This window comes from Nematolebias whitei, chromosome 9 (genome assembly GCF_014905685.2).
Source record: "Nematolebias whitei isolate Nwh7 chromosome 9, NemWhi1, whole genome shotgun sequence".
Taxonomy (NCBI): Eukaryota; Metazoa; Chordata; class Actinopteri; order Cyprinodontiformes; family Rivulidae; genus Nematolebias; species Nematolebias whitei.
The window spans coordinates 20,143,571-20,170,887 of record NC_056506.1 but is presented as its reverse complement, the minus strand read 5'-3'; the positions used below and the strand labels follow the sequence as shown (position 1 = coordinate 20,170,887).

The 27,317-nt window shown below is 43.0% G+C and overlaps 1 protein-coding gene across 5 annotated transcripts in view; it reads right to left on the bottom strand.

Moving 5' to 3' along the window:
* Positions 1 to 988: 988 nt before the first annotated feature.
* The window catches only part of acin1a (apoptotic chromatin condensation inducer 1a), a 34,178-nt gene continuing 7,849 nt past the window's right edge, over positions 989 to 27,317 (bottom strand). For 2 of the 5 annotated variants that reach the window (XM_037682107.1, XM_037682109.1), the window contains 14 exons: positions 25,917 to 27,288; positions 20,465 to 20,581; positions 20,091 to 20,176; positions 12,926 to 12,983; positions 11,563 to 11,602; positions 9,704 to 9,840; positions 9,090 to 9,233; positions 8,807 to 8,996; positions 8,504 to 8,649; positions 4,290 to 4,397; positions 4,089 to 4,196; positions 2,356 to 2,662; positions 2,174 to 2,265; positions 989 to 2,094 (listed from right to left, as the gene is read on the bottom strand). In XM_037682107.1, the coding sequence (XP_037538035.1) occupies positions 1,768 to 2,094; positions 2,174 to 2,265; positions 2,356 to 2,662; positions 4,089 to 4,196; positions 4,290 to 4,397; positions 8,504 to 8,649; positions 8,807 to 8,996; positions 9,090 to 9,233; positions 9,704 to 9,840; positions 11,563 to 11,602; positions 12,926 to 12,983; positions 20,091 to 20,176; positions 20,465 to 20,581; positions 25,917 to 27,288 (3,232 nt within the window). In that variant the 3' untranslated portion in view covers positions 989 to 1,767. Of the gene's footprint in view, positions 2,095 to 2,173; positions 2,266 to 2,355; positions 2,663 to 4,088; positions 4,197 to 4,289; positions 4,398 to 8,503; positions 8,650 to 8,806; positions 8,997 to 9,089; positions 9,234 to 9,703; positions 9,841 to 11,562; positions 11,603 to 12,925; positions 12,984 to 20,090; positions 20,177 to 20,464; positions 20,582 to 25,916; positions 27,306 to 27,317 lie in introns of all 5 variants that reach the window. The other 3 variants (XM_037682110.1, XM_037682111.1, XM_037682108.1) reach the window with 3 other exon arrangements.

Here is a 27,317-nt window from a genome sequence, read left to right as displayed (position 1 = left end):
TCATAGTTTTCTGCCTTTTACAATTTTAACTAGCACTTTGCTACTATGAGCTTTCATTTTGCAACTTTTACTTAGGATTTAACTACTTTTTGTTTATTGCTTGCCCATTGCTACGCTAAATTACCGTTTGCTACTTTTAGCTTGCCTTCAAGTACTTTTAGGTCGTCTGTGGCTTTTTTCTTTCTGCCACATTAGCACTGAGTTAATTTAGTTGCTTTTATCTTTGACTAGCTTTCTGCTTCAAGTTTCAGACTTCAGCAGTCGTTCAGCATCACACTGGTTTAGCAGAAAAAGAACGCTCTTCCTCATCCTCTCCGAGGTCATCAGAAGTCAAAGACCATTTTATTTTTGAGTGCTGCTGCTCAAACGAAGCCGCCCCACTTTGATTTGTTCCTAGTGTCAGAAGGATGTTCAGAGAAGGTCTGCAGAGTCCAGACTCTGGGCAGAGTCCAGACTCTGGGTTGCATCAGGGCAGAAAAATGCCAGGCTCAGCGACCAGAGGGCTGTAATTAGAGAGAAACTCTGCTGAGCTCGGCAGGTCCAAGACTAGAGTCGGAGCGAGAACAGAAAAGAGAAAATATGTGATTTTTAAAGAAACGCAGCAGAAACCGTTTCTGTCCTCTCAGCTGATTTAATAACAGAACTAACGTTCGAGGAAGACTAAGGAGAGGAGCGGGCGGGTTTAAACCTTCAAACATTTAAGATCCGGCTTTTTGAAGAGTTTAACATGACTGCATTAAATATTTCAGCTGGTTTGAAAAGTTTAAAGCAGCTGTATCACTGACCCCTTGTGGAGTCTGAGCGCAACATTCACAGAAACCTCCCGGACAGACCGAGCACGTTCAAGATCACTGAAAATAAATAAATCCTCCATTATGGAGATTGGAAAAGAAATATTGCAATCTCTTCAAACTTCAATTTTTATTATTTGTACATTCACCACTGATAGGCGACTCAAAGAAATTAAAAACAAGAAGAAATCTTTGTACTAAAATGATAAAATAACAATAAAAAACAATATTAAAACCATTGGTGGTAAAAGTCATAATGTGATCTCTCCTCTCAGGCCTGAAAAGACTCTGTGGGGTTAGAAGCGAGGGAGGGGGGAAAGGGGGGGATTTAACAAGGATATAATCTTTATTTTTGTCGGGTATGACAGATTTTCTCCAAAAGAGAATTATCTCAACTCTTCCCGGAGAAAGAGGAACACTGCATCGCCTTCGTAGTTTTTACACACTAAGTGAAAAACCCCCAGAGCTGCCTTATTTAAAGACTTAAATTTGAATATTCTTATAGATCTGTACAAAATACCAAACAATTGCAATATTTTCTGATTTTTGCAAACCTCTGAAAGGGTAACTTTGCACTACATGCAGCAACGAAAGCACTCCGAGCGTTTCAGCCCAAAAGACTCGTCCACTGATTGAAAACTAGGATTTGCACAGCTGCGTTTAGAAAAGGTGGATTCAGGAGTGAATAAAACCTGCTCAGTGTGCCGTACTGCTACGCGCTCGGGACAAAAACTGAAGAGATCGGCGAAAGATTAAAGGAAATAGTTGAACAGACCAAGACGTACAGCACTCTGAAAAACACTGCAGGAGTCACTCCTCCGCCTCCTTTGACAGGATGTGGAGATGTGCTAAAAGAAGTGACTTTTGGAGGGATGGAAGCGACATCAATTGGTCCTCTGTCGGGTCTTTGCTGCAACAAAGTACATGTAGTGAAGGCAAATGGAAGAGGGCGGTCTCGGCGACAGTCTGTGAGCCTTCAGTGCCTCCTCTCTCTTGGATCGCTTCGGCTGCGTGAGCGGCGAGCTGAACTGCCTCCTGGTCTACGGTAAGCATCCCTGCGTTTGTCATTCTCTCTCTCCCTGTCTCGGTCTCTGTTCCTGTCCCGGTCTCCATCTCTACCTCTGTCCCTCTCTCGGTCCTTCTCTTTCTCACCCTCACTTCGGTCTCCCGTCGTGGCTCCTGCAACTTTCATCCTCTCCTTACGCTCCTCTTCCATTTTTTTGGCCTCCTCTTCTTCTTGTTCTTTCCTTATTTTCTCTCGCTGTTTCCTCCTTTCTGCTCGGTCAGCTTCCCGCTGAAGGAACTGAAAAGAGGAGAGGAGGAGGCTTGAATAAAACCTTCACGTGACAATTTCAAACAGCATGAAGACGTTTGGGTCTCACCTGCTCCTCTGTGAGGGGAAGCCAGTAAATGCAAGGAGTTGCTTTAGTTTTGCAGAACAAGTCATCAAGCAATTTGGCTGGGGGGTCTTCAGCTGTTTACCCAGAAAAAACAAACAAACAGGATATTTATCAAAGGAGTATCAGTAAACTTACTCAACATTATCTACTCCCAGGTTTCTTACCTTTCTTTTCTGTCTTCTTCTCCTTGCTCTTCCCTCTCTCCTTACGCCGTCTCTCTCTGGAGCGCGACCTCCGAGGGCCCCCGTCCTTCTCCTCCCCAGGTTTCCTGAACTCTCTGATCTTGTCCCGATCCCACTCCCGCTCCTCTCGGGCCCGCTCTCTGCGCTCCATCTCTCGCTCGCGCTCGCTCCACAGGTATCTCTCGGGCATCAGAGGGGGCAGACCTAATGTTCGCACATGTCCCGAGGCGGGGCCCATTTCTTCTCCTCCGGGTTTGTCCGCTATGATCAAGCCTTTGTGGAAATCCAACTACAAAACAGACACTGGTTATCCAACCGACGGCCAAGGAATGCATGAATAAATAAACAAGAGTAATGGCCATCGACAAACTATTATACAGCAATGACCCGGAGAAGCAAAGACCTTGTTTCAACTTTAACCTTGATTTGTGACCTTGACCCTGGAGCTGCAGTAATGAAAAGTGTACTTGACACTCTGTGTAGTGATGAAGCATACGTGTACAAAGTTTCAATACATTATCTTGAGCAGATCAGAAGTTATGGATGAGACAAAAAAATTACAGAGACTAAACCATAACACCTCCGCCTTTCAACAGGCGTAGCCACCTTCTTCCTGGAGGCTCTACTGTATAAATGATTCTGGGTACAACTTCCTGTCAGACAGGAAGTACCAGTAAGCATTGGTTAACTTTGGTAGCGGCGCACAGACCGTGGTTTATTTGAAAGTAATTTACATTCAGTTTAGCAGAGAAAACTGTTTTTGTTTTGTTCACATTTATTTAACAACCATTAGGTTTACTCAAACAGCCGTGCTGAGTTCAGGTACCTGTTGTGTTCACAGCTGCAGAACAACCAGACCAAACTAAATCAGTGGCTACAACAACAGAGTTTTGAACACGGACCCAAAGCAAAAAAGTGTTCTTGTGAAAAGAGCTATAGTTTCCATTTCCTACCTACAGATGAGGAATTAAGAAGAATGTGGCTGAAAAATGTGAACTAGAAGAGACCACCCAAACTCTGTCTGTGAGCTCAGTTTACTTTGTTGATAAACGGTCGATGGAGGAAAACCTGCATCTTACTTTGTGTCTGGACTACAATAAACCACTGGAGAAGAGACGTTGGATCCTCAGAAGGATTGAAAACAGTGTGACGAGAATATCAGGTATGATTTCAAGTGTATGGAGGACACAACATTATCGTATTTGTTCATCTTCAGTAATGTGATTTTCTCTGCAATTAACCCAAGCTCAGTGATGGAGGACTTTAAGGCTTTGGTTGGGCTCTGTGTTGTTTAAGGTCAATAAGATTGTGTCCCACCTCTTTTAATAAAACACCACCGGCCTTATTACGGTGTAGATACTAACACACCTCAGAGCTTCTCAGGTTGTTCATCGATTCACCGTCAGAATAATCGAGTCAGTGAAGTACCTAAATATGCTAGTATAAGTAGCTCAATTGGCAGCCACTTCTTCAGCTCGTCCTCCATCCCTTGTAGCAGGCAGCAGTATGATTATATTGTCCTGTTTGAACTCTTGACAGGTGGTGTTCCTACATGTTTAAATTTAATCCACAATGCGTGGAGAAACTACATTAGCTCGTACTGTTCACACATAAACAAACACCGGTTTCTGTCCGCATCAGAAGTCGCACACGTAATTTGCGCAAGGCATCATGGGGCCTAGGAGGTCAATAAAAACCACGTAGTGAGGTCTCACCTCATCCTGCTCACAGAAGTCCACTCGAAGGACTTTAGGGTTGCTCTGAGGCCATTTGACTCCATGAAGAGCTACTCGCGTCGCCACCGCCTCCTCCATACACGAGTACTGCGCACAAACCAATGGAGAACTTGCTGTGGTCAAAAAGCTGCGAAGCTCTGAGCTGCAGCCATTAAAAACTGAGCATCTGTAAGAACTCACGGTGACGTAACAATGGGACTTGATTTTATCGATCCAGAAGCCATCCTCCACCAGACTGCCAGTTCTGCTGAGCAGCTCCTTCAACTGGCCGAGAGTGAACGGCCTCACCTAAACAAAACGTTACATAGCACTTGTTAGCAGTTTTAAAAACATAATTTTGACAAAATATTTAATCATACTCAGTATTCATCATACAGCCAGCAATATGTGGCTGACTGACAGAAAGGAATAAAAGGAGAAAACATTTTGACATTTTAGCTTCTCTGAGGTGGGTGAGTTAAGAAAAATACACTCGAGATCTTTGTAGTATGATCAGACCCTGAAACCAATAAATCTCAGATACTAACATGGACTGATCAAACAAAGATGTTTCTAACGCAACACTGAAGTTTTACAGGGTATATGCAGGAATAATGAAGTTAATTTCAATACCTTTTCAAGACTTTTTCAAGACCTTCCAAAATAAATTCAAGACCTTATCGTCACTTTGTTTTATTAAGCAACAAATCTTTGATTTACAAAACTGCTGTTGTTTTCAATTAAATCCGTGAATCTCAAACCTACAACAGAACTGAGATACAGTGGATAGAAAAAACTTCAAAAGAAGAAACTGAACCACGACTAGGTTTAAGAAAATATAGCTTAGGTTACAACAAGACTCGTAGTTATTTTAAAGTAACTTGGTTGAACAATGGCGAATAAGAAATAAACACAGTAATCATTACATGTGCCTCAGTGCAGTTGCTTTGCATTCCAGCAACTCTTCAGTTTGCACCAGCTCACTGAGTTTTTCTTTACGTCTCCTTCTCAAGACATTGGACTTGGTGATCAGTTGGGCCATTAAAGAACCTGACTTTCCCTCTGCCTGCTCTGCCAACTGATCTGCATCTTTTTGCAGAGAATCGCACACCTCTTGTAGAAGTTTTCTCTTTTTTTTCAGCTCTTCTAACTCAGCTCCAGCTGCTTTCCTCTTAAGGCTCTGTGTGGAAGTTTCTTTCTTCTTTCGTTGCTGTTCCAGGTAAATCCTGTACTTTGACCTTGCAGAGGCAACAGAAGCCAGCAGCTCCTTGGTCAGAGGTACCTGCAGAACACCCCCACAGACACTGACCTTGTCGCAGATCAACCTCAGAGCCTCCATCGTCTCTTCGTGTATGTTGCAGGTTTCGACCTTCTTGTTAACTGAGAATCCACGCTCCACTGTGGCCTGTCCATGGGAGAGTTTGGCAACACATTCCTGTGACAACAGTATGGATTTGATATTTAATTTTTAGACACACAGGTGTTCAAATCAAGTTATGTATGTAAATATCATACACACACACACACACAATTCTTCATTGATTTAAAGGAATATTCTATTTGAGTACTTTTCATATATAAAAATGTACTGTAATATGCTTTATTTAATATCAACATACACAAAGAAAAGATTAAATAGTAGTAAACAAAAAGATTCACTTACTTTGATGTGATGCAACAAGTCCTCCGCTGTTCCATGTCCCAGGAATTGAGAGCCCAGATACCTGGATTGAACGCAGTCTTCATTCCAAAAACGAATGTGCACATCGAGCTGTTTCTTTTTAGTTGACTGGTTCAGAGACTCGTCAAACATCAACACAAATGGGCCAGCTTTGTTAATACTGTCAACGAGCTCCTGCTTAAAAAAATGTGCAAGCCCGAATCGCAAGATGTAACCCGTTTTGTCCTTGCCACAAGTGAATGTTCTGGCTATATCCGAATCTGGAAACATTGATTTAAAAATGTCCGATATGCCTTCGTTGGAATTTAGAGAATGGTGATTCACCGCAGTGTGGAGACACCAGATCACCTCTGCACGCAGTGTTGGTGTGCTGCCCATGGTCACCATGATGTCGGCAGACGGAGAGGCAGAAGACAGTGTCAAGGGAGCTTTGGTTGGTTCAGGCACACGGTTAGCTGGAAGCGCTGTCGCTGGTGGAGCACAGAAACTGCTGATAGACATCTGCGTTTTGCGGCTAGCTGCACTTTTGTGGCTAGCTCCAGTCATATGGGACTTCAAGGCGTTTATGCCCATCGAGGCTACACTCATCTTTTTTTTTACAAAATGTACAATAAGCCTCGCGGTTATTCTCGGCGACAGGCCTCAGCCATTCTTGAAAATCAGGCATCTCCAACCAGGAGTCCGAAAACTTGCATTTACCCATTGTTCTCACGGTCTCGCGGCAACTTACTCGAACACACAGACTCAAAGCAGCCGCGCATGCGCACAAGATAGGCCTAGCCGTTAAGGCTGTTGTAACCTGACACTCTAAATTTGTGCGAAGCAGTTTCCGAATCCTCCGCGGTGAGGAAAACAAATATTAGTCATACATACTTTTTGCTGTCAAATTATTTAAAGCTAGAATAACAGCAAAAAAAATAATACCTCATCAAATCGCTTTCAAGACTTTTTAATACTTTTCAAGACCCTTAATTTTCCCAAATTTGATTTATCAACTTTTAATAACTTTCAAGACCCCGCGGACACTCTGTTTTATAAAGGGGCATTTTCTATCAAAGAAGTATAGAGTGCATCCAGAAAGTATTCACAGCGCTTCACTTTTTCCACATTTTGTTTAGTTACAGCCTTACTTCAAAGTGTGTTAAATTAATCTCTACTCAATTAATCTCTTGACACACAATACCCCATTATGACAATGTGAAGAAAGATTGTCTGAGATTTTTGCAAAATTTAATAAAAGTAGAAAACTAAGAAATCACAATTATGTAAGTATTCACAGCCTTTGCCATGAAACTCCAAATTGAGCTCAGGTGCATCCTGTTTCCACTGATCATCTTGAGATGTTTCTACTACATATATGGAGTCCACCTGTGGTAAATTCAGTTGATTGGACTTGATTTGGAAACACACACCTGTCTATAGAAGGTCTGGGGGGGGGGGGGGGGGGTGTTCCACTTGTATAACTGTAGGGTAAACACTGCTGTATATAAGTCAGCTTCTGGAGACCAGATGTCCCTCGTCTCTGAATAGTAGTGAATATTTGTAGTTTATGAGTGTTTTTCTCGACTGGAACTGAACAGGGAACAGTGTTTCCTCTAGGTTACGTGACTTGAGGCAAGTAACCTCCCTAGCGGAGCACTACGTTTGTATTGCACGCCGTTATCTCTGAGCTGTTACAATCTCCGCTCCCCGTCTGGAAGTGGCAGAGCTGCACAGATGGGGTGTTCGGTTCAGTTTACAGTGCGAGGATTTGATTTCTCCACGGTATTCTAATTTTTTGAAATCCTGTTTTCGTGGGTTTCATGAGCTGGAAGTCCAAATTACGTAAAAATAAACAAATAAATAATTGAAATGGTTTAAATTGTGGGCCCTGAATCTATCATCTATTAAAGATGAACTTTTTGAATGGACTTATGGAAGTTAAACAACTTTTCCATGATGTTCTAATTTTTTGGAAAGGGTCTGTATATATACTAAAATAAAGTACTACTTACTACTTGTACTACTATTCCTACTTTGCGTTTTTTCACTTATTGCGGGGGGGCAGGGCACGGAACCCCCCGTGATAAACGAGGGACTACTATACATGAATGGCGGCAGCCATCTTGGATTTTGGCATGGCAGTCCAGTTTTCAAAAGCATTCTTTCTTACTCCAAGATGCTGCGATACACCAAAATGGAAGTCGGCACCTCGTTTCTTATTCAAGTTATCATGCTTGCAATGTCATGGATGGACAGATTTGAGGGGGGGGGGGGGGGGGGTATTTTCAATTGCCCCTCTTCGCTCCATGGCAGGGGACCAAAAATAAAAAAACACTATTGGAACAATTAACACGAGACTGTAGTGGAGAGGTGTGGCCCTAATAAACTGCCACATTTGGTGAAAACAATGGCAACAACAGCTTCAACTAGATAATGGAGAGATGATCTGAGCTCGCAGATAAAGTTCTCAGGACCTTGCAGTGACCGAGTGGATCATGAACTACTCTGCCTTCTGCAGTCAAATATGGAACAATTGATCCCACAGCTAAAGCTGAAACTGCTGCAATATATACAATATATAAAATGTCACCAAAAGAACTGCACTTTCATTGCAAAGTGACTGTGACAATTTGAGGTATAAACTCCACAAAGACAGAGATACAGAAAAGTTTCCATCTTTGGTGCACAACTGCAGGCAGTGAATGTTGGTACAGTAACAAATCAGTGCCACGACAAAGACTTGTTCCCTCACCAGGTTGCAGACGTGAACGATGCTGGAGGCTTTGCCTCGAGGCGGTGAAGGCTGCCGGCTCGTACGAACAGGGTCATCAACGGTGATGTAAACACCTGTTTTCTGTTGGCTGATGGAGCGACGGATGAGGGGTTCGCTGAGCGTTACTACAATAAGAACAGTCAACATAGTGCTTTATTACATTCTGCTACACTTGTATTACAATAAAAAGAACATAAAATGTGCACTAAAATTATTAAAAGTATCATGAATAGATTTCAGCAGAGTTTTAATAGAAGAGTGTGACTGTGGTGAATTTAATACCAGTGCTAATTTCAACATCTTGGCTAGTTGGAGTTGGTGACTGGGTTTCCAAAGCTCCAGGGACAGAAGTGTCCATCTGCTCTTCATGGACCTTTATACTTTCTTGCTCTAAGTGTGAATCCTCCTCCTCAAACTCCTCACACCTGCTCCTCTTTGCCTCTTGCTGTCCGTTCTCCTCAGCATGGATCACCTGAAGACACATGAAGTGCATCAAGATGTCATCAACTGAGAAAAGAAACCTTCAGACTCCACGTTGAAAACATTCTATGGGCTGCAAAGTCACCTGTGTGACAGTGCGTCGGATCTGAAGGTTCTGGTCTGAACATTCCTGCTCTTCATCCTCAGCTCCAGATAGGGCAGCTTCCTCAGGATGAAGGTCCATTACTGCCTCCTGACCTAGAGCCGGCTTGATGTCAGGAATCAGAGACTGAGAGTAGAACGAAGAAACACACAAGAACGTTACGTCTCCACTGTTTAGTGCTGATGATGGAAGAAGCACGAGAAACAAGAATACATCATACGACACAATATACACTCGTCGACAAACTATTATACAGTAATCTATAACAACATAGAAAGAGCAGACAACAGTGAGTCTAGTGATGGTACAAATATGTATCAAGTTTCATTAAATTATCTTTAGCGGCTCACAAGTTATTGGCAGGACAAGGGAAAGTTTTCAGACATAGAATAACCATAAAACGTCCCACCTTCAACGGGCGTCTAAAAATTGTCAAAGTGCTGCTATGGATCATGTACATCTTGTAGATCAACCACTTTCTCAAATCAGCTGATGAAATGCTTTTTTCCTTCTTGTACTAGTTATTATTTCCCAGGAGTCAAGCTCCTGCATGCGTTACCAACGACCACAGATGTTCCTCCACCTGCTGCCCGTACCTTCAGTGAATCTGTGGTGATGCTGATGGAGGGTTTCTTGGCAGTGACAGCTGTGCTGGAGCCCCATCTTCTCTTACGACCGGCAACGGGCACAGACTCCTGGTCACCCTCTCCGCTGCCCGGGGATGATTTACTGCCTGCAACGTCACATTAAAGGATCAGTAGTTGTAACATCACAGGAACAGTTCAGTGGTTCTCAAACTGTGGGCTAAGACTCTGCAGAGATGGTGCGGCCACTCCCATTTTATTTTATTTTTATTTTGGGGCCCAAAAGTTCCAAGCAGAACTAATGTCATGACGTTTTAAATCACAGCTGTTCTTAGTGAAGACAGAAGAGAAACAGTCAATGCAGCTTTTATTAGTTATAATTTATACTCCTTTATATTTATGTTTGCTGGGTTTCTGTGCACAGATTAAACTTTGATTGTTGCGGCTCTGAAAAGGTGACTGCACCTCAGAGGTTGATAGGAGAGTCTAAACTTATTTATATTTTAAACCTGAATCACTTTGTTGAGCTGACAGGGGAGAGTGTGTGTGTGCGGGGTCCTTCTTCCTTTAAAGACTGGTGTGGCATGAAAGCTTTGAACCACTGAATTAAATGTATGAAAGGTGATAAAATCTGCAGACATTAGAATATTTATGTTTATTATGTAGTTATGCTTCATAAACTGTGTGATTATTGCAACGTTTGATTTATTGAGATGGATAAAACACAGCTCCAATCAGAAAAGCTTCAATCAGAAAATGTAAGTTCCTGTGAAAATATGGCGTGAACGCTTATTGCTGAATGAGTTTAGCTGAAAGCTGCTGAAGAAGCTGAAACCAGCTGAAAAGGTTTCATCTCTAAACAGTTAATGTAAGCGGACAGCTGACATTTACTGCTGAAAGCAGCAGAAAAACAGCTGAAATATGTAGAATAAGCTGAATAGAGCAGAAATGTAGCAGAATAAGCTGAAATAGACAAAGGCTGTATATTAAAAATGTAGAAGTTAGCACAATAACATAAAATAAAAGAATGAAATTAGCAGAAAAATGGCTGAAATTAGCAAAAAAAGTAGCTAAAAAAATAGAAAAGCTGAAATGAGCAGAAAGAGACTGAAAAGAACATAAAAACAACAAGACAGAAATAAAAAAATTTAAAAAAGAGGCTAAAATTGGCAGGAAAGAATACCAAAAAAGTATCTGAAAAATCAGAAAGCAGGTTAAATGAGCAGAAAGAAGTTGAAAAAAAAAAAGAAAAGCTGAAATTAATAGACTGAAAAGAGCATTGTTAAAAAAAAAGGGGGGGGGGGGGAAAAAAAAAAAAAAAAAAAAAAAAAAGAAAGAAAAAATAGAAAAAAAAAAAAACAAAAAAAGGATGGAGAGGGGGGGCAGAAATTAGCAAAAAATAAAAAGAAGAGGCTAAAATTAGCAGGAAAGAATACCAAAAATTATCTGAAAAATCTGAAATTTTTTTAAAATTATCAGAAAGTAGCTGAAAGGAGCAGAAGATCAGCTGGAAGTAGCTGAAGGAAGCTGAAATTAGTGCTAAGAGGCTGAAAAAAGCTGAACCAGAACAACAGCTGAAATGAGCAGTAACATGTCGTAAACAGCTCAAAGGGTCTGAAGGATGTGGAGAGTAGAGAAAAACATGGCTGAAGGAGCTAAATATTTCTAAAAGTCTGAGCAGAAATGTCCTGAATGAGATGAACGTTTAGATTCATGAATTGTTGAAAACACACAAAAACTGAGGAACGAGTTGCGTGCTGAAAAACACATGGAAGAAAAACGAATCTCAATGAGAATGATTTAGAAACATTCAGAAATTATTAAATAATTCTAAAAAATGAATCAATAATTAAAACTAGAGGTGTACTCACTGCCAAGGGAGATCTTGCGAGCCGAGAAAACTTTTGATACCTGAAAGAGAAAAAACAAACACAACCCAGCAGACATGGGACAGGTGAGCGACAAAGACTGAGGGTGGACACCGGTGATGAAGGTCAGGCTGAAGGAACCGAGAACGAAGGACAAACTTCTTGTAATTGACGACACCAAAGGTCATCAACTTTTGATACTCATAAAAATCAACACATTAATTGCTTGGGAACAAAACTGTTTTCTTTTTTTAAGCCTAAATACGTCAACTACATCAACTGAGTTGAAGTAAAAATGTCAAATATTTGTATAAAACTACAGTAATCAGAAAACTCTCTCTTGGAAGACTGTCAAGAAGTTTTCAAATTAACTAAAAAAACTAACAAAAATATAATATAGAGCAAAATCTCCTCCTTTCCTGGAACCACTGAGTTGGATCCGATCCGATCACGGCAGCACGTACAGGATCACTGATGGCCAAGACGTTTGGATAAGACCACTCTGTCAGTGCCAGTCTTCTTAAAGAGGCGGCAAGCTCACCAACAACAAAAGTTTGGGGCATTGCTGGGTACTCTCCTTGGAGAAACACTGAACTCTAAATGTTGGCTGAGATGTTTAGTTTGAGAAGAAACCAAGTCCTTCTTCAGTGCGAGATAAAAGAATTGTGCACTGCCTGTAAGAAGATTATACAAAAATGTTTCCAAGAAAACAAATTCATGGCGTTTCCAAAATCCAAACATCTTTTAAAAGCACTTCCAGGTAACGATCCAATGTCCACAGTGGTTCTTCTGGTAAAGGTCAAAAACACAAGCGTTTAACTTGACGGGAACAGACTTCTTTGCTCGTGTTCTCAAAACGGATTTAAAACATCAGAGAGGCATAACAACAGAGTGTAGAGGTGGCTAACGCTGACCCCCTTTAAATGTTCTGATCCCATACATAGCTCTGGCAGCCTTTGCTGTCAGGTGGACTCCTCTGTGGTGCAGCCCTGAGGACTTAGCTGTGGTCAGTTTGAGGTCTGGGGGTCAGTGGAACAGGTGCAGGTGTGTGCAGGCACCGATAAGAGCATGAGCACCTTCACAACAAAGCAATGAGTAGAAATGATCAAACCAGGCCGAGTGAGAAAATACATGTGCTGTTGCTGCACATGGCACCAAGAGCCACATCAGAAACACATTGAACTGCACGAACACCCGGGCTCAAAGATCAACCACACATTGAAATAGAAAGAATAAAGGAGTACAGATATAATGTAAACAGAATGATAAAACCCATGTGAACATCTCAGAATGAATAAAACATCTCACCTGAAAATGTCTGATAATGTTCTAACATTAGACGGCTAAGATTCATCAGGAGTCTTACCTCCTCGCTCGTTCCCGAAAGCTTTTGTGGATCAGTCACGACAGCGTCCGTCACTTGCCTGCATTTTGTAAAAAACACACAAGAAGAAAACGAGATTAGGAAAAGAAAAGTTAATCATTATTACTGAGGATACGCGTCAACAATCGGACTTCACATACGTTTGTGATTAAACAAACAACAGCTTCGTATAAGCAAACAAAACATTAACTATTAATAAAAACAAGCACATTTAAAAAGAATGTGTGCAACCGAAATCTAAACCAGGAATGTTACAGAAATACTGTGCTGCTTTAACGCATGATTTAACCTCAACTGCAATAAAAAATAAATCATTTAAAAGATTCAAGCTCCAGAAGCTGCTGAAAACTCCTAAAGCTCCCACAGCGATGTTTTCCCTCCATCTTGTTCTCACCGAACACGGCTCTGCTTCGATTTGATCTTTAATTAACGCATCAAAAACTTCTCGCCTGACTTTAAACTGAGCCACTACATGCACTGAAACAGAGCAGCCATGTTACTGTGAATTAAAACTAAATTCATTAAAACAGGCTTGAAGGTGGCCTGATTGAAAACTCATCTGTTTAAACTCATCTACCTTAGTATTTATGGATGAGAGTGTGGGCAGCATGATGGCTCAGTGGTTATATTGTTGCCTCAGAGCAAGAAGGTCCTGGGCTCAATCCCCAGTATGGACCTGGGGTCTTTCTGTGTGGAGGTCTAAATGTTCTTGTAGTGTTTGTGGGTTTCCTCCCAGTCCAAAGAAACATGTATGTTCAGGCCCACGCCTCCCTTGAAAAACAGATCAGTGATCTCTACGGTTAATGGTAATGGTTAATAAAATGTTGGGTTTAACTTTAATTCACCGTTACTGATCCCATTAGTAGTTTTTACAGAACAGAAATATTAAAATGCAAGTTCAAAACAAAGTTTCCATGATTTATTTTTAACAGTTCCACTAAAAGATGTAAAATGTTTTCTATAACTATCAACCTTATAATGTTCCAACTCGAGACTTATAATTTCCCGACAGTAAAACTATTTCCATCTCTCAAAGTGATACGAAGGGCGGCGCTAACCTTGTAAGAGTGGGGCAATAATACCTTCGTAGCACGCTGAAAAAGATGTCATGTAGGAAACAAAGTTCATGCTCAGTCATCCAGACGTTTCGCCCTCTATCCGGAGGGCTTCATCAGTCAGAAGAGTTCCAGTAAACTGTTTCCCCACCAAGCAGTAAACTCCTTAAGTGGACCAACCAGTTTGCTGGAGCTAAGCTGGTTTCTTGGGACCGTCCTGTCCCTCATCGACTCCTCCCAGGCAGGCAGCCACAGCCAAAATGGTTCAAGGCAACATCTGACTGATGAAGCCCTCCGGATAGAGGGCGAAACGTTTCTATAAAAAAAGAAACTGCCCAGATGACTCGACTGGGTAATGTAGGAAAGATTATCTGTAAAATGCTTCTACGAAAAAAACAAATACTATACATAATATTGGGTGAATAAGAATTTAATCTACTGAATTTAAAAAATAATTATTTGTTTATTGATTACTGCAAATCATTTAGTTTTCTAGGATCATAAAACAAGGCCTCTGTGTGCATAAGGCACTGGAAAGTTCAGATTTTTGTTATGAGTAAACATCAGCATTTTACGATAATGTGACCAGAGCAGGTACAAGACAAAAACATTTACACAGTACAGGAAACTCGCCAATAAAGCGTCTTGATAATCTACTGATGAAATTATTCCAACAAAGATGTTTTACCAAGAAAAAAAACTATTATGTTCTTAATTAATGTCAGCTAACATCTTTTAAGAGATGAAAAGAGAAGAAATTTAAACTAAGCATCGGCTAAATTTAGTTCTAGTGTAAAATATAACTTATTCTCTGTCATTCTTTTTTAAAAGTAGCTGATGTTACGTGCCCACTTGGTTCAGAACCACTCGTCTTTTTGTTTTAAACAAATCTAATGTGTAGATGTGTTGCCTGAAACACTTTCTTCTTCTTCTTTTTGTCTTTTGTGACATTCAGCTGTTAGAGTGGGAGCTGGAGTCATTTCCAACATCAACACATGGAGATGTTCTGTGCTGTGAAAATGTTGAAGGCAGACTGTTTAAACTCTGATCACTGATGGAAATGTCTCACCAGCGTCACAGATATGAAAAGAGTTATGAATCATAATCAGCAGCTGTCAATCAATTTTTTGTAGAGCGAGATAACCTACATTTTCAATAATTTAATAAAGAATTATTTCTCAATGAATTTATCTTTATTCTTTATCTTGCAGCAGTCCCAGCTGAAAGTATGCAGCTCAGGAACTTCACTTAGTTTTCAGTAACCACAGACAAGATCATGAAATCTGATCCACATCAAACACATCATATTGTGAACATTTAAATAAGAGTTTTAACCCTTTAACTTTATGACCATTCGTGTTCCTCATGAGGAACATCAACCACCTTACTTAACTACGTCAAAATACTAGTTTTAAATAGTTTTACCACAAAAAAACTAATCAGTCTGTTAGAGCTGTTTCAGCCTGAAATAAAAAATATCTAATTTAAATTATTATTTTATTGTAAGGTTTCAAGGGTTTTTTGTTTAAAAACTCTACACTAGTTTGTTTTTTATTAACAAAATATTTATTATACTGTAATAAAAAAAGAAGTGTATTTTCCTCCATTAATCTGTCCTCTGGGTCAACATGCTTGGTTCTGTTGGTCCAGTCAGAGGGGTTCTGGACCACACCCCCTGTGCAGTCAGACCTCCTAGTGGGGCTCAGTCTACTCTTCCTCAGCTAAAACAAATCATGATCACCCTCTTCATCAACAAAGCCCTCACTGTCTGACTCAATGTTTTTCTCCTTCATGGTCTTCTCTTCTGTCTGGGAGGTTCTGACTCGGCGATTCCGTCCTCTTCTGGGTCTGCAGCTCCGTCCTCCTCACTTTCAAAAATTGTCTCGTTTTGACTCTCACACATTAAAGATGTCTAAAGACACTAACCTACACCCTAACTATAAACCCAAACACTCTAAATATCACAAATCTCTCAAACCTCATGACTCACTCTCGCTGTGACTTTATCTCGCTGAACTCCATTCAACTTCCGTTTTTTTCTTTTCTTCTTCATGTAGATTTTTTGGCACTTGACAAATAACTTCGAGCCTCTGTCAGAAAGGAGGGGGGAGGTTGTTTATCTATTCGGGGGGGGGGGGGGGGTGAAAGCGGAAGGTGATGGGGCCCTGTGACTGCCCGTCTTTGCTGCAGCCTCTCACTCTAACACACTTCAGATATGACGATGATTTTCAGAAAAAGATGTGGCGTGGATTATTTATCATAACTCTGGATTTACTTGGGCAGCACGGTGGTGCAGTTGGTAGAGCTGCCACCTCTCAGCGAGCAGGTCGCCTTGTATAAAATCCCGGCCGGGGACCTTTTTGTACAGAGTTTGCATGTTCTCTCCGTGCATGCGTGGGTTTTCTCTGGGTACTCCAGTTTCCTCCCACAGACAAAAAACATGCATGTTACACTGATTGGTAACTCTGAATTGTCTCTAGGTGTGAGTGAGAGTGTGAATGGTTGTTTGTCTCATTTGTCTCTATGTGTCCTTGTGATGGACCTGTCCCGGCTGTCCCCCGCCTCTTGCACAGTGATAGCTGGACATGGGCACCAGTGACCACTTTTCAGTTTTTTTATTTGTTAAAAAAGTTTTACACATAATTATTATCTTGGCTACTTTATTTTTCTTAATTTATGAATCGATTGTAACTATTTTCAAATTATTCAAAAACCAAAACAGATTGTTTTTTAATTTAATGGCTAGGTATTAAAAAACAAACATTTAGCCCTTCCCACTACCATTTATGTTGCTCTTATTTTGAAATGTAACTGGAAGTTCTGTGTTAAAAGAGGCGGAAAGAGAAGTTATGGAGACGCCGCTAATGTCGAACCGAGACGCCGCTAATGTCGAACCGGTTAACACCATAGACATAATATGCCTGTGGTTAACACAAATGGATTTTTTTCGTTCAGCCTTTTTTTTTCCCCGTCCAATCAGATGTGGCCCTCCAGACACACCCATTTTACTACTGTCCAATCAGATGTGGCCCTCCAGACACGCCCATTTTACTAAAGTCAAATCAGATGTGGCCCCGGATACGCCCATTTTTCTTTCGTCCAATCAGATGTGGCCTTCCAGATACGCCTTCCGAATTTGTCTGCAGAGATACCTACTTGCGCACACAGCCAGAGCAGACTGGGGGTACAGATCCCGCCCATACGGTGGATGCTTGCGGCTAAATAATCGAAGCGTCTTATTTATGTACAATATTATATTTTATCTTATATTTAATAAGTGCGGCTTAGAGACAGGTGCGTTCTAAAGCCCGACAATTACGGTACATCCCAGAGTCAGGATGTGAAGTAATCAAAGCCTAGCTGGTGAGTACACATGAAACGTGAACAGCTCTGCTGTCTGTTTGCTGCTGACGCATGTGAGTGCTGGTTCATGTGTCATCAACGTAAGATTGACGAGGTGATTGTTCTTGGTGTCATATTGTGAAATTATAGCATGAAAGACAAAATGTCTCATTCTTCATATGAGTGGTGCTAATTAAGCTGTGTGTAGAAAAGAACATCATGTGTCACACAGACCGTTAACTGGGCTGACCAATAGACGTCTTCACTCACCTGTGCAAGTAAATCACACATTTACCATTGCCTGTTCAAGGTGAGACCTTCACTGAGTGTTAGCCTTGTGTAGAGAGGGTTAAAATGTGAGGAATATGTTGATTCTCTCCTGAACAGTCAAATCGGTGTGTATGATTAACAAGAAGTCAATTATCCAAAAAAGTTCAATCTGGTCCTCTGGACATTCAAAAAAACAAAAACAAAACAAAGCAAAACAACAAGAAAATGTAGAAACGTTTTGTCTCTCATCCGAGGGACTTCCTCAGTCTGAGGTGCTGTATTCAGCTCAGTCTCTTAAATAGCACCTTCTCAGAGTGGATCAACCAGTTTTGCTGCTGACAACCAAAACCAGCTGATCACATGCTCAAGAAGGACCATCAGCATAACAATGGATCATTAGCACACTGATGGCTGTTTACTATTCACAGAGGGCTGAGTGATACTAGCAATCACAGCATTGTAAGAGGGGGACAGTTGAACCCGGAGGCCTCCACCCCTGTTTAATGATGGATGATTTATTTTCACAAAGATGGCCTCCTTTACTCCTCTCTCAAACCATCGTTCCTCTCTGTCCAGGATGTGAACATCTTCATCCCTGAAAGAGTGACCGCTGGCCTGGAGATGAGTGTAGACCGCAGAATCCTGGCCTGATGATGTTGATCTTCTGTGCTGGGCCATCCTTTTGGCCAGTGGCTGTTTAGTTTCCCCGATGTAAGACTGATCAGCCTCCTGACACTGAACAGCATACACAACATTACTCTGTTTGTGCCGGGGGACTGGATCTTTGGGATGAACCAGTCTTTGCCGTAATGTATTTTGGGGTTTAAAAGCCACTGGGACGTTATGTTTAGAAAATAAACATCTCAGTTTCTCTGATACTCCCTCAACATACGGAATGACCACTGGTCTGGGTTCCTCCTTTTCATCTGATGGCTGACTGGAGTCCTGTTTGGGTTTCTTCTCTGCTTTCAGGAAGGCCCAGTTAGGATATCCACATTGCTCTAGAGCCTGTCTTGTGTGGGATTTCTCCTTCTGCCTGGCTCCTGAGCTAGTGGGGACGCTGTCTGCTCTGTGGTACAGAGTCCTGATGACTCCTAACTTGTGCTCCAAAGGGTGATGGGAGTCAAACTGCAAATACTGGTCTGTGTGGGTGGGTTTGCGGTACACCTCGGTTTGCAAATGTCCTCTATCAGAGACTGAGACCTCACAGTCCAAGAAAGCCAACTTGCCATTTTTTTATCTTCTCATGTGAACTTGATGTATTTATCCACAGAGTTGATGTGGTCAGTAAAATGTTGGACTTCCTGAGATTTAATTTTAACTCAGGTGTCGTCAACATACCTGAACCAATGACTTGGTGGTGTCCCTGAAAAGGACGTCAAGGCTCTCTTTTCTACCTCCTCCATGTACAGGTTGGCAACAATAGGAGAAACTGGAGACCCCATAGCACACCCATGTTTCTGCCTATAATATTGCTCCCCATATGTGAAGTAGGTTGACTGCAGGCACAGTTTCAAGAGTTGACACAGTTGTTCTGTGGAAAGCGTGGTCCTGCTGCTCAGAGTGGTGTCTGATTTTAATCTTAAACTGACCACCTCTACTGCATCATCAACAGGAATGCACGTAAAGAGTGATGTGACATCAAAAGAGACCATTGTTTCATCAGTCTCCATGATGACATCCCTCACCTTATCCACAAAGTCCATGGTGTTCTGTATGTGGTGTTCTGAGCTGCCAACTAAAGGGATGAGTACAGACGCCAGATATTTGGAAGCATTGTAAGTGACAGAGTTAATCATGCTAACAATAGGTCTTAAAGGTACACCTTGTTTGTGGATTTTAGGTAAACCATACAGACTAGGTGTGGCCTCCCCTGGGTACAGTCTGTGGTACAGAAAGCGGTCAATAGCCTTGTCCTGCTCCAAATTTTTCAGGCAATCTATTAACTTCTTCTTGTAACCACTTCCTGGATCTCTTTTCAGAGGTTCATAAGTGTTTACGTCACTAAGGAGTGTCATAACTTTCTCATGATAGTCTTTCTGGTTCAAAATCACTGTGCACCTTCCTTTGTCTGCTGGGAGAAAGATGATGTTTTTGTCCTTGCTAAGAGTGGTGAGTGCGTCCCTCTCCTCTCTACTGATGTTGGAAGGTGGTGGTTTGGCATTGCTGAGGCAGGATGAAACTTTGATTCTGAGCTGTTCTGCTTCAGCCTCTTTAATTTTGTTGTTCAGAGGACCAGATTGAACTTTTTTTTATTTTTCTACCTGGATTACTGAGCATGCATCAGGATAAGAAGTCAATTAGTTTTAATTGATAGTGCGGTGGCAGCTTATTATTTGTACGCAGACACACTGACACAGCGTTCTTTCTGTTCTGTGTGAATTAGCAGCCTAACAGAAATGTCTCTTTCGCACAGATATAACGTGACCATTATGTGAAAAAGACAAGACATAGACCAGGATGCATTTAAAAAACAAGACCTTTGTTTCTCCTGTTCCTCCTCTCGCTCGCTGCGCTTTCTCTTCTTGCTCAAATCTACTCTGGAAGGTCCCTCTGCGACCAATTTCTGCCAAATACAAAAAAGAGCAAATTGCACACTTAAAGTGAAAGAAACGATGCTGCATAACAAATTAGCCACAATATATTTGATACTCTATTGAAAGACATTTAATGAGTTTGATGCTACTCCAAAAAGACAACACATGATCAAAACAAATCTGTGGAAAAAATTAAAATCAACAGTTTCAAGAACTGAAACATGGGAAATAAAAGCTGTTGTTTCAGTGGGATTCAAAAACAGTTCACCTTCATGATATTTAGACAACTAAAGATGGAGGAGTTTTTAGTAACTGACCATAGTGTGAATGTCTTTATCAGCAGTGTTATTCCTCTCTACAGGCGTCTCTTTGTCCTTTACAGCCTCAGCCGTTTCCATGTGCAGTGTTGAGGATTCTCCTTTACATTTCTCCTTCTTAAAGAAGGAAAACAGCGAGAAGTGCATTCAACCAAAAATATATGAAGGCTTGATTTTTATTACTACAATTCAGGAAAAATGTATAAAAGCCTACTGCTTTTTAAGAGTATTTATATTAGAAGGAAAGGAGATCATCATGAAACAAGCTAGTTTTCTAGTTTTATGAATAAAAGAAGCATCATAGCTAGAGATGTCCAGATACTGGCATCAGGCCAGATACCAGCCTCAAGTTCTTGTACTTGCACTCACAAAAACACCCCAATATTTTGTACTTTGTACCCCAATACTTTGTAATAAACTTTTTTTTGTTTTTGGCTAGGTGAAATAATTTCCTCTTCCACTTTGCGAGTTATTGAGGACAAAAATTACAAAATGAGTTTAGAGATATTTTAAGATAAACAGAAGACCGTTTTCTGTGTTCCCAAAAAATGTTACTAAAGTTGTGTACTGAGAGGGGCTGGACACTCTTCCACTCTGGAGTTGCCCCTGGTGAGAGGTGCCGAGCAGGCGTGGGCGTACTTATTGCCCCCCAACTTGGTGCCTGTGTATTGGGGTTCACCCCGGTGAATGAGAGGGTGGCCTCCCTCCGCCTACGTGTGGGGGGACAAGTTCTGACTGTCGTTTGTGCCTATGCACCAAACGGCAGTTCAGATTATCCACCCTTTCTGGAGTCATTGGAGGGGGTACTGGAAAGTGCACCTTCTGGGCACCTTCTTCTTCCCTTGTTCTGCTGAGGGACTTCAATGCTCATGTGGGCAATGACAATGAGACCTGGAGGGGTGTGGTTGGGAGGAACGGCCCCCCTGATCTGAACCAGAGTGGTGTTCTGTTTGTTGTTGGACTTCTGTGCTCATCATGGATTGTCAATAACGAACACCTTGTTCAAGCATAAGGGTGTCCATATGTGCTCTTGGCACCAGGACACCCTAGGCCGCAGTTCGATGATCGACTTTGTCATCGTCTCATCTGATCTGCGGCCACATGTCTTGGACACTCGGGTGAAGAGAGGGGCGGAGCTGTCAACTGATCACTACCTGGTGGTGAGTTGGCTCCGATGGTGGGGGAGGATGCCGGTCAGACCTGGCAGACCCAAACGTATTGTGAGGGTTTGCTGGGAACGTCTGGCAGAGTCTCCTGTGAGACAGAGTTTCAACTCCCACCTCCGGGAGAACTTTGAACATGTTCAGAGGGAGGTGGGGGACATTGAGTCTGAGTGGACCATGTTTCGTGCCTCTATTGTCGAGGCGGCTTACCAGAGCTGCGGCCGCAAGGTTGTCGGTGCCTGTCGCGGCGGCAACCCTCGAACCCGATGGTGGACACCGTCGGTGAGGGATGCTGTCAGGCTGAAGAAGGAGTCCTATCGGGCCTTTTTGGCCTGTGGGACCCCGGAAGCAGCTGATGGGTACCGGCAGTCCAAGCGACATGTGGTTCGGGTGGTTGCTGAGGCAAAAACTCGGGCATGGGAGGAGTTCGGAGAGGCCATGGAGAACGACTTCCGCACGGCTTCGAGACGATTCTGGTCCACCATCCGGCGTCTCAGGGGGGGAAAGCGGTACGCCACCAACACTGTTTATAGTGGGAGTGGTGTGCTGCTGACCTCAACTCGGGATGTTGTGGGTCGGTGGGCGGAATACTTTGAAGACCTCCTCAATCCCACCGGCACGTCTTCCACTGAGGAAGCGGAGCCTGGGGACTCTGGGTCGGGCCCTCCAATCTCTGGTGCTGAGGTCACCGAGGTGGTTAAAAAGCTCCTCGGTGGCAGGGCCCCAGGGGTGGATGAGATCCGCCGAGTTCCTTAAGGCTCTGGATGTTGTAGGGTTGTGTTGGCTTACGCGACTCTGCAATATTGCGTGGACATCGTGGGAAGTTCCCCTGGATTGGCAGACCGGGGTGGTGGTCCCCCTATTCAAAAGGGGGACCGTAGAGTGTGTTCCAACTACAGGGGAATCACGCTCTTAAGCCTCCCTGGTAAGGTCTATTCGGGGGTTCTGGAGAGGAGGGTCCGTCGGATAGTCGAACCTCGGATTCAGGAGGAACAGTGCGGTTTTCGTCCTGGCCGTGGAACACTGGACCAGCTCTACACTCTCAGCAGGGTCCTGGAGGGTGCATGGGAGTTTGCCCAACCAGTCTACATGTGCTTTTTGGACTTGGAGAAGGCGTTCGACCGCGTCCCTCGGGGGGCCCTGTGGGGGGCCCTGTGGGGGGTACTCTGGGAGTATGGGGTACCGGGCCCTTTGATACGGGCTGTTAGGTCCTTGTATGACCGGTGTCAGAGCCTGGTCCGCATCGCCGGCAGTAAGTCGGGCTTGTTCCCGGTGAGAGTTGGACTCCGCCAAGGTTGCCCTTTGTCACCGATTCTGTTCATAACTTTTATGGACAGAATTTCTAGGCGCAGCCAAGGTGTTGAGGGGATCCGTTTTGGTGGCCTTAGGATTGCGTCTCTGCTTTTTGCAGATGATGTGGTCTTATTGGCTTCATCAGATCGTGATCTACAGCTTTCGCTGGAGCAGTTCGCAGCCGAATGCGATGCGGCCGGGATGAAGATCAGTTCCTCCAAATCCGAGGCCACGGTCTTGAGCCGGAAAAGGGTAGAGTGCCCTCTCCGGGTCAGGGAGGAGGTCCTGCCCCAAGTGGAGGAGTTCAAGTATCTTGGGGTCTTGTTCACGAATGAGGGAAAAATGGAGCGTGAGATCGATAGGCGGATAGGTGCAGCGTCTGCAGTGAAGCGGGCGCTGTACAGGTCTGTCGTGGTGAAGTGAGAGCTGAGTCAAAAGGCGAAGCTCTCAATTTACCGATCGATCTACGTTCCCACCCTCATCTATGGTCACGAGCTTCGGGTTGTGACCGAAAGAATGAGATCTCGGATACAAGCGGCCGAAATGAGTTTTCTCCGCAGGGTGTCTGGGCTCTCCCTTAGAGACAGGGTGAGAAGCTCGATCATCCGGGAGGGACTCGGAGTAGAGCCGCTGCTTCTCCACGTCGAGAGGAGCCAGTTGAGGTGGCTTGGGCATCTGTTTAGGATGCCTTCTGGACGCCTCCCTGGTGAGGTGTTCCGGACACGTCCCACCGGAAGGAGGCCCAGAGGAAGACCCAGGACACGCTGGAGGGACTATGTTTCTCGGCTGGCCTGGGAACGCCTCGGGATTCCCCCGGAAGAGCTGGCCCAAGTGGCTGGGGAGAGGGAAGTCTGGGCCTCCCTACTTAGGCTGCTACCCCCGCGACCCGACCCTGGATAAGCGGAAGAAAATGGATGGATGGATGGAAGTTGTGTACTGTTTAAGTGCCAACTCATTAACTACTCAGTACTGGCAAGTACCCAAACTGAAGTACTTGTACTCGGTCTAAAAAATGTATCTGGACTCTGTAAATCACAGCAGTCCTCGTCAGAAAAAAAACATTACCTTAACTGCTGGTGTAGAAGCCACTACTTTTTTCTCACACTTTAGACAACAGGGATTATATGAAGCGGCTTCCAGCCGCTGAATAACATTCTCCTTTGACAGAGCTGGGTGCTGTATAGCTGCCCAAAACCCACCCCTCTTGAGGGCGGGCAACACACAGTGAATACCTCAGGTAATCACATGTACCAAACCTCTTGCTCAGGGTTTCAATTTACCTACCCATAACGCCACCCACTCTGTCATCATGTGACCAGAAGTCTAACCTTAATCACCAATGAGGTACGGTTTTTGAATTACGAGGACACATCCCCAAAGACAGACGTGCATTAATTTCTTTAGATCGTTACTGTATTTTGCGCCTCATGCACAGACCTGTTCATCTGCAGTGATAATGGAAAACGCACGAAGAATTTCTTATGATGCAGCTTTCAAGTGAAAAGCGATCGATTTGATGTTTTTCTGAGCCTCTTCAATTCTGACACTGAAGAAGAGGACTTTGGTGCACAGGAGGAAGAACATAGAGATGAGTGCCTTTTGGTCGACTACGGTACTTTTTAAAATTTCACCTGTGTTAAAGGTAATTTTCAGAAAAATACATTTACTGTCTGTTCCCCTCTGGGTCACGTGGCTCCGCTGAGCAGAAATTATCAAAATTTATTTTTAAAACAGTCTAATCTGGTACATATTTTAATAAAAGGTTTAAAATTCTCTCTGTGTGACATCTTTCTGTGTATAGTAAATATGTGTTTAAATACCGGTATCTCATTTAAGCTCACATCCGAACATGGAGCAGAGACAACGAATGGGAGGGCTCTTCCCCCTCCTCTCCTCCTCTTGCGGGCTCAGCTGAGCAGAAATCACGTCAAATTTATTTAGAAAGTACATTTAAAAACAGCAGCCGTTACCAAAAGTGTTTAACAATAAAAATCATGGTACTAATTTAATGAATATTTATCGCGTTCTACCGGTACTATTTGACTTCCGGTCACATGACCTCAATAAGACTTCTTGGTAATATTTACCAGTAAATAATTTTAAAATAATTTCAGTTACGTGGGTGTTTGACACTGTTCTGTCCAGTGATTATGCTTAGTTAGTTATTGTGTTCATTTTGAAAGTATAATGGTTGTAACCATGGGTCAGACAGCGAAGCTTCATGGATACTGATGACGATCTTGCAGTCTGAGCGTGTTGAAAGCAAGCTACATTCTGTGAAACACCATTTACTGGCTGATTCTTGTACTACAAGAAGAAAGCTGCACACACCCAGAGCAAGTTGGGGGCACAGATCCTGACGAACGGTGGATGCCTGCAGCTCAATAACTGGAGCGGCTCATTTACGTGTATGTACAAAATTATGATTTATCTTATATCCAATAAGTGCAGCTTAGAGACAGGTGCGTTCTAACGCCCAATAATTACGGTAAGCCAAAACGATGACCAACATGCTTGAGATACAGTCACCAAACTGCGTGCAAATACAAAAAGCTGCACACTAGGGGTGCACCGATTGCAGTTTTCTGGCCGATCACCTATCACCGATTTCTAAAAGGTCTTGACATTCCAATTTTGGCCGATTCAGATTTTGTTTTATAAGCGACACTGTCAGATGTTGTAAGGTCACAATGCACCTTCAATTTTCCAATATTATTTTATTGAAAAACATACCCTTGAACAATATCCTAGAAACAATACAAACTTGTTTTAACTGGTCATGAGGTAGTGCTCTGAAATATAAATTGTTTCAACAATTGTTGTTAAAACTAAGAAGAAAAAAAATCGGTAAAATCGGTTTCTCATGCAAGTATCGGCCAATTTTCCAAAATTAAGGAAACCGGGGCCGATAAATTGGCCGGCCGATTTATCGGTGCACCCCTACTGCACACATTTTCTGTTGCACAAGGAGAAAAAGTCTAAATTACTTTGCTTACCTCTCTACCTCTGGAGGAGGAAGAGGTTTTATCTTGAGAAGATGTGGATGATCCAGACGATTGAGATGATGAAGACCCAGAATCTGATTCTGAAGACGATGACTCATTCGACGATGACCTTTGTCGTGCTAGTTTCTCTGGCTTTTTTGAATCTTGTTCCCTCTGTTCTGAACCATCTACTGGGCCTGGAGACTCCTTGCTTTCTTCCAGTTCTTTTGAACTTTTGATGAACTCCTTGAAGGATGCTTCCATCTGGGGTGAGGCCTTCTGATTGTTCTCCAAAACAAAGCCTTTTGCTCTTTCTTCTGTAGGACTCTGGTCCTGAGCTAATGTTTCAGTGATTTTCTTAGACTGGGCCTCTGTAGGTCTTACTGTCGCAGCACCAACTTCCTGGTTTGTTCCAATCTGTGGCTCTTCCTGCTTAGTAGAGGATCCTCGCTCCCCAACACAGGTAGGTGAAGTGACATGTGAGGTCTGGGACTGGGGGCTATCAGAGAAAGTACGAGGTCGCTTAATAACCAACGAAGTGGAGGACTTGGGATGTATGGGGGAGTCCCTAAAAAACCTGAACTTCTTAAATGACGAGTGAGGAGACAGAGGGATTTTATCAGACTCTGCTGTGTGGACTTTAGTCTGGGACACTGGATCATAGACATGTTCCTGTCCTGGCTCTGTTGAGGATTTGTGAGTTGTTTTTTTGGAAAGTGGAGAAGGGGTTGGCTGGGGAGGGACTTCACGTCCACATTTGGATAGGGGGAGAACCCCCTTGTTCTTTTCAGCTATATTTGACTTCTCTTTATCCTCCTCCAGGGCCCTTTCTCGTTCTTCTTCTTTCTGCTTTGCTTTCTTCTTCTCCAGTCTTTGTTGTTCAAGAGCGCTTCCTTTTTCTAGCTCTAACGTTCTCTCCTTCTCCTTTCTTTCCTTCTCCAATGTCTTGGCTTTATCACGTTTCTCCTGCTCGAGAGTCTTTTCTCTTTCCATCTGTTCTTTTTTCTCCTTCTCAGCTTTTTCTTTCTCCATCTTTTCTCGTTCCAAAGTTGCCTCCCTCTCTAACTTCTCCATTTTGCCCCTCTCTCGTCTTTCCCTGTCTTTTCTCTCTTGTTCCAGTGCTTTCTCCCTCTCAATCCTCACCTTTTCCAGCCTCTCCTGTTCTAGCGTCTTTTCTCTCTCGATTCGTTCTTTTTCCAGCCTCTCTTGTTCTAGGGCCTTTTCTCTCTTGATTCGTTCTTTTTCCAGCCTTGCTTGTTCTAGGGCCTTTTCTCTCTCAATTCTTTTCTTTTCCAGCCTCTCTTGTTCTAAAGCTTTTTCTCTCCTGATTCGTTCTCTCTCCTGTTCAAGAGCCTTTTCTCTCTCTATTCGTTCTTTTTCCAGCCTCTCCTGTTCTAGAGCCTTTTCTCTCTC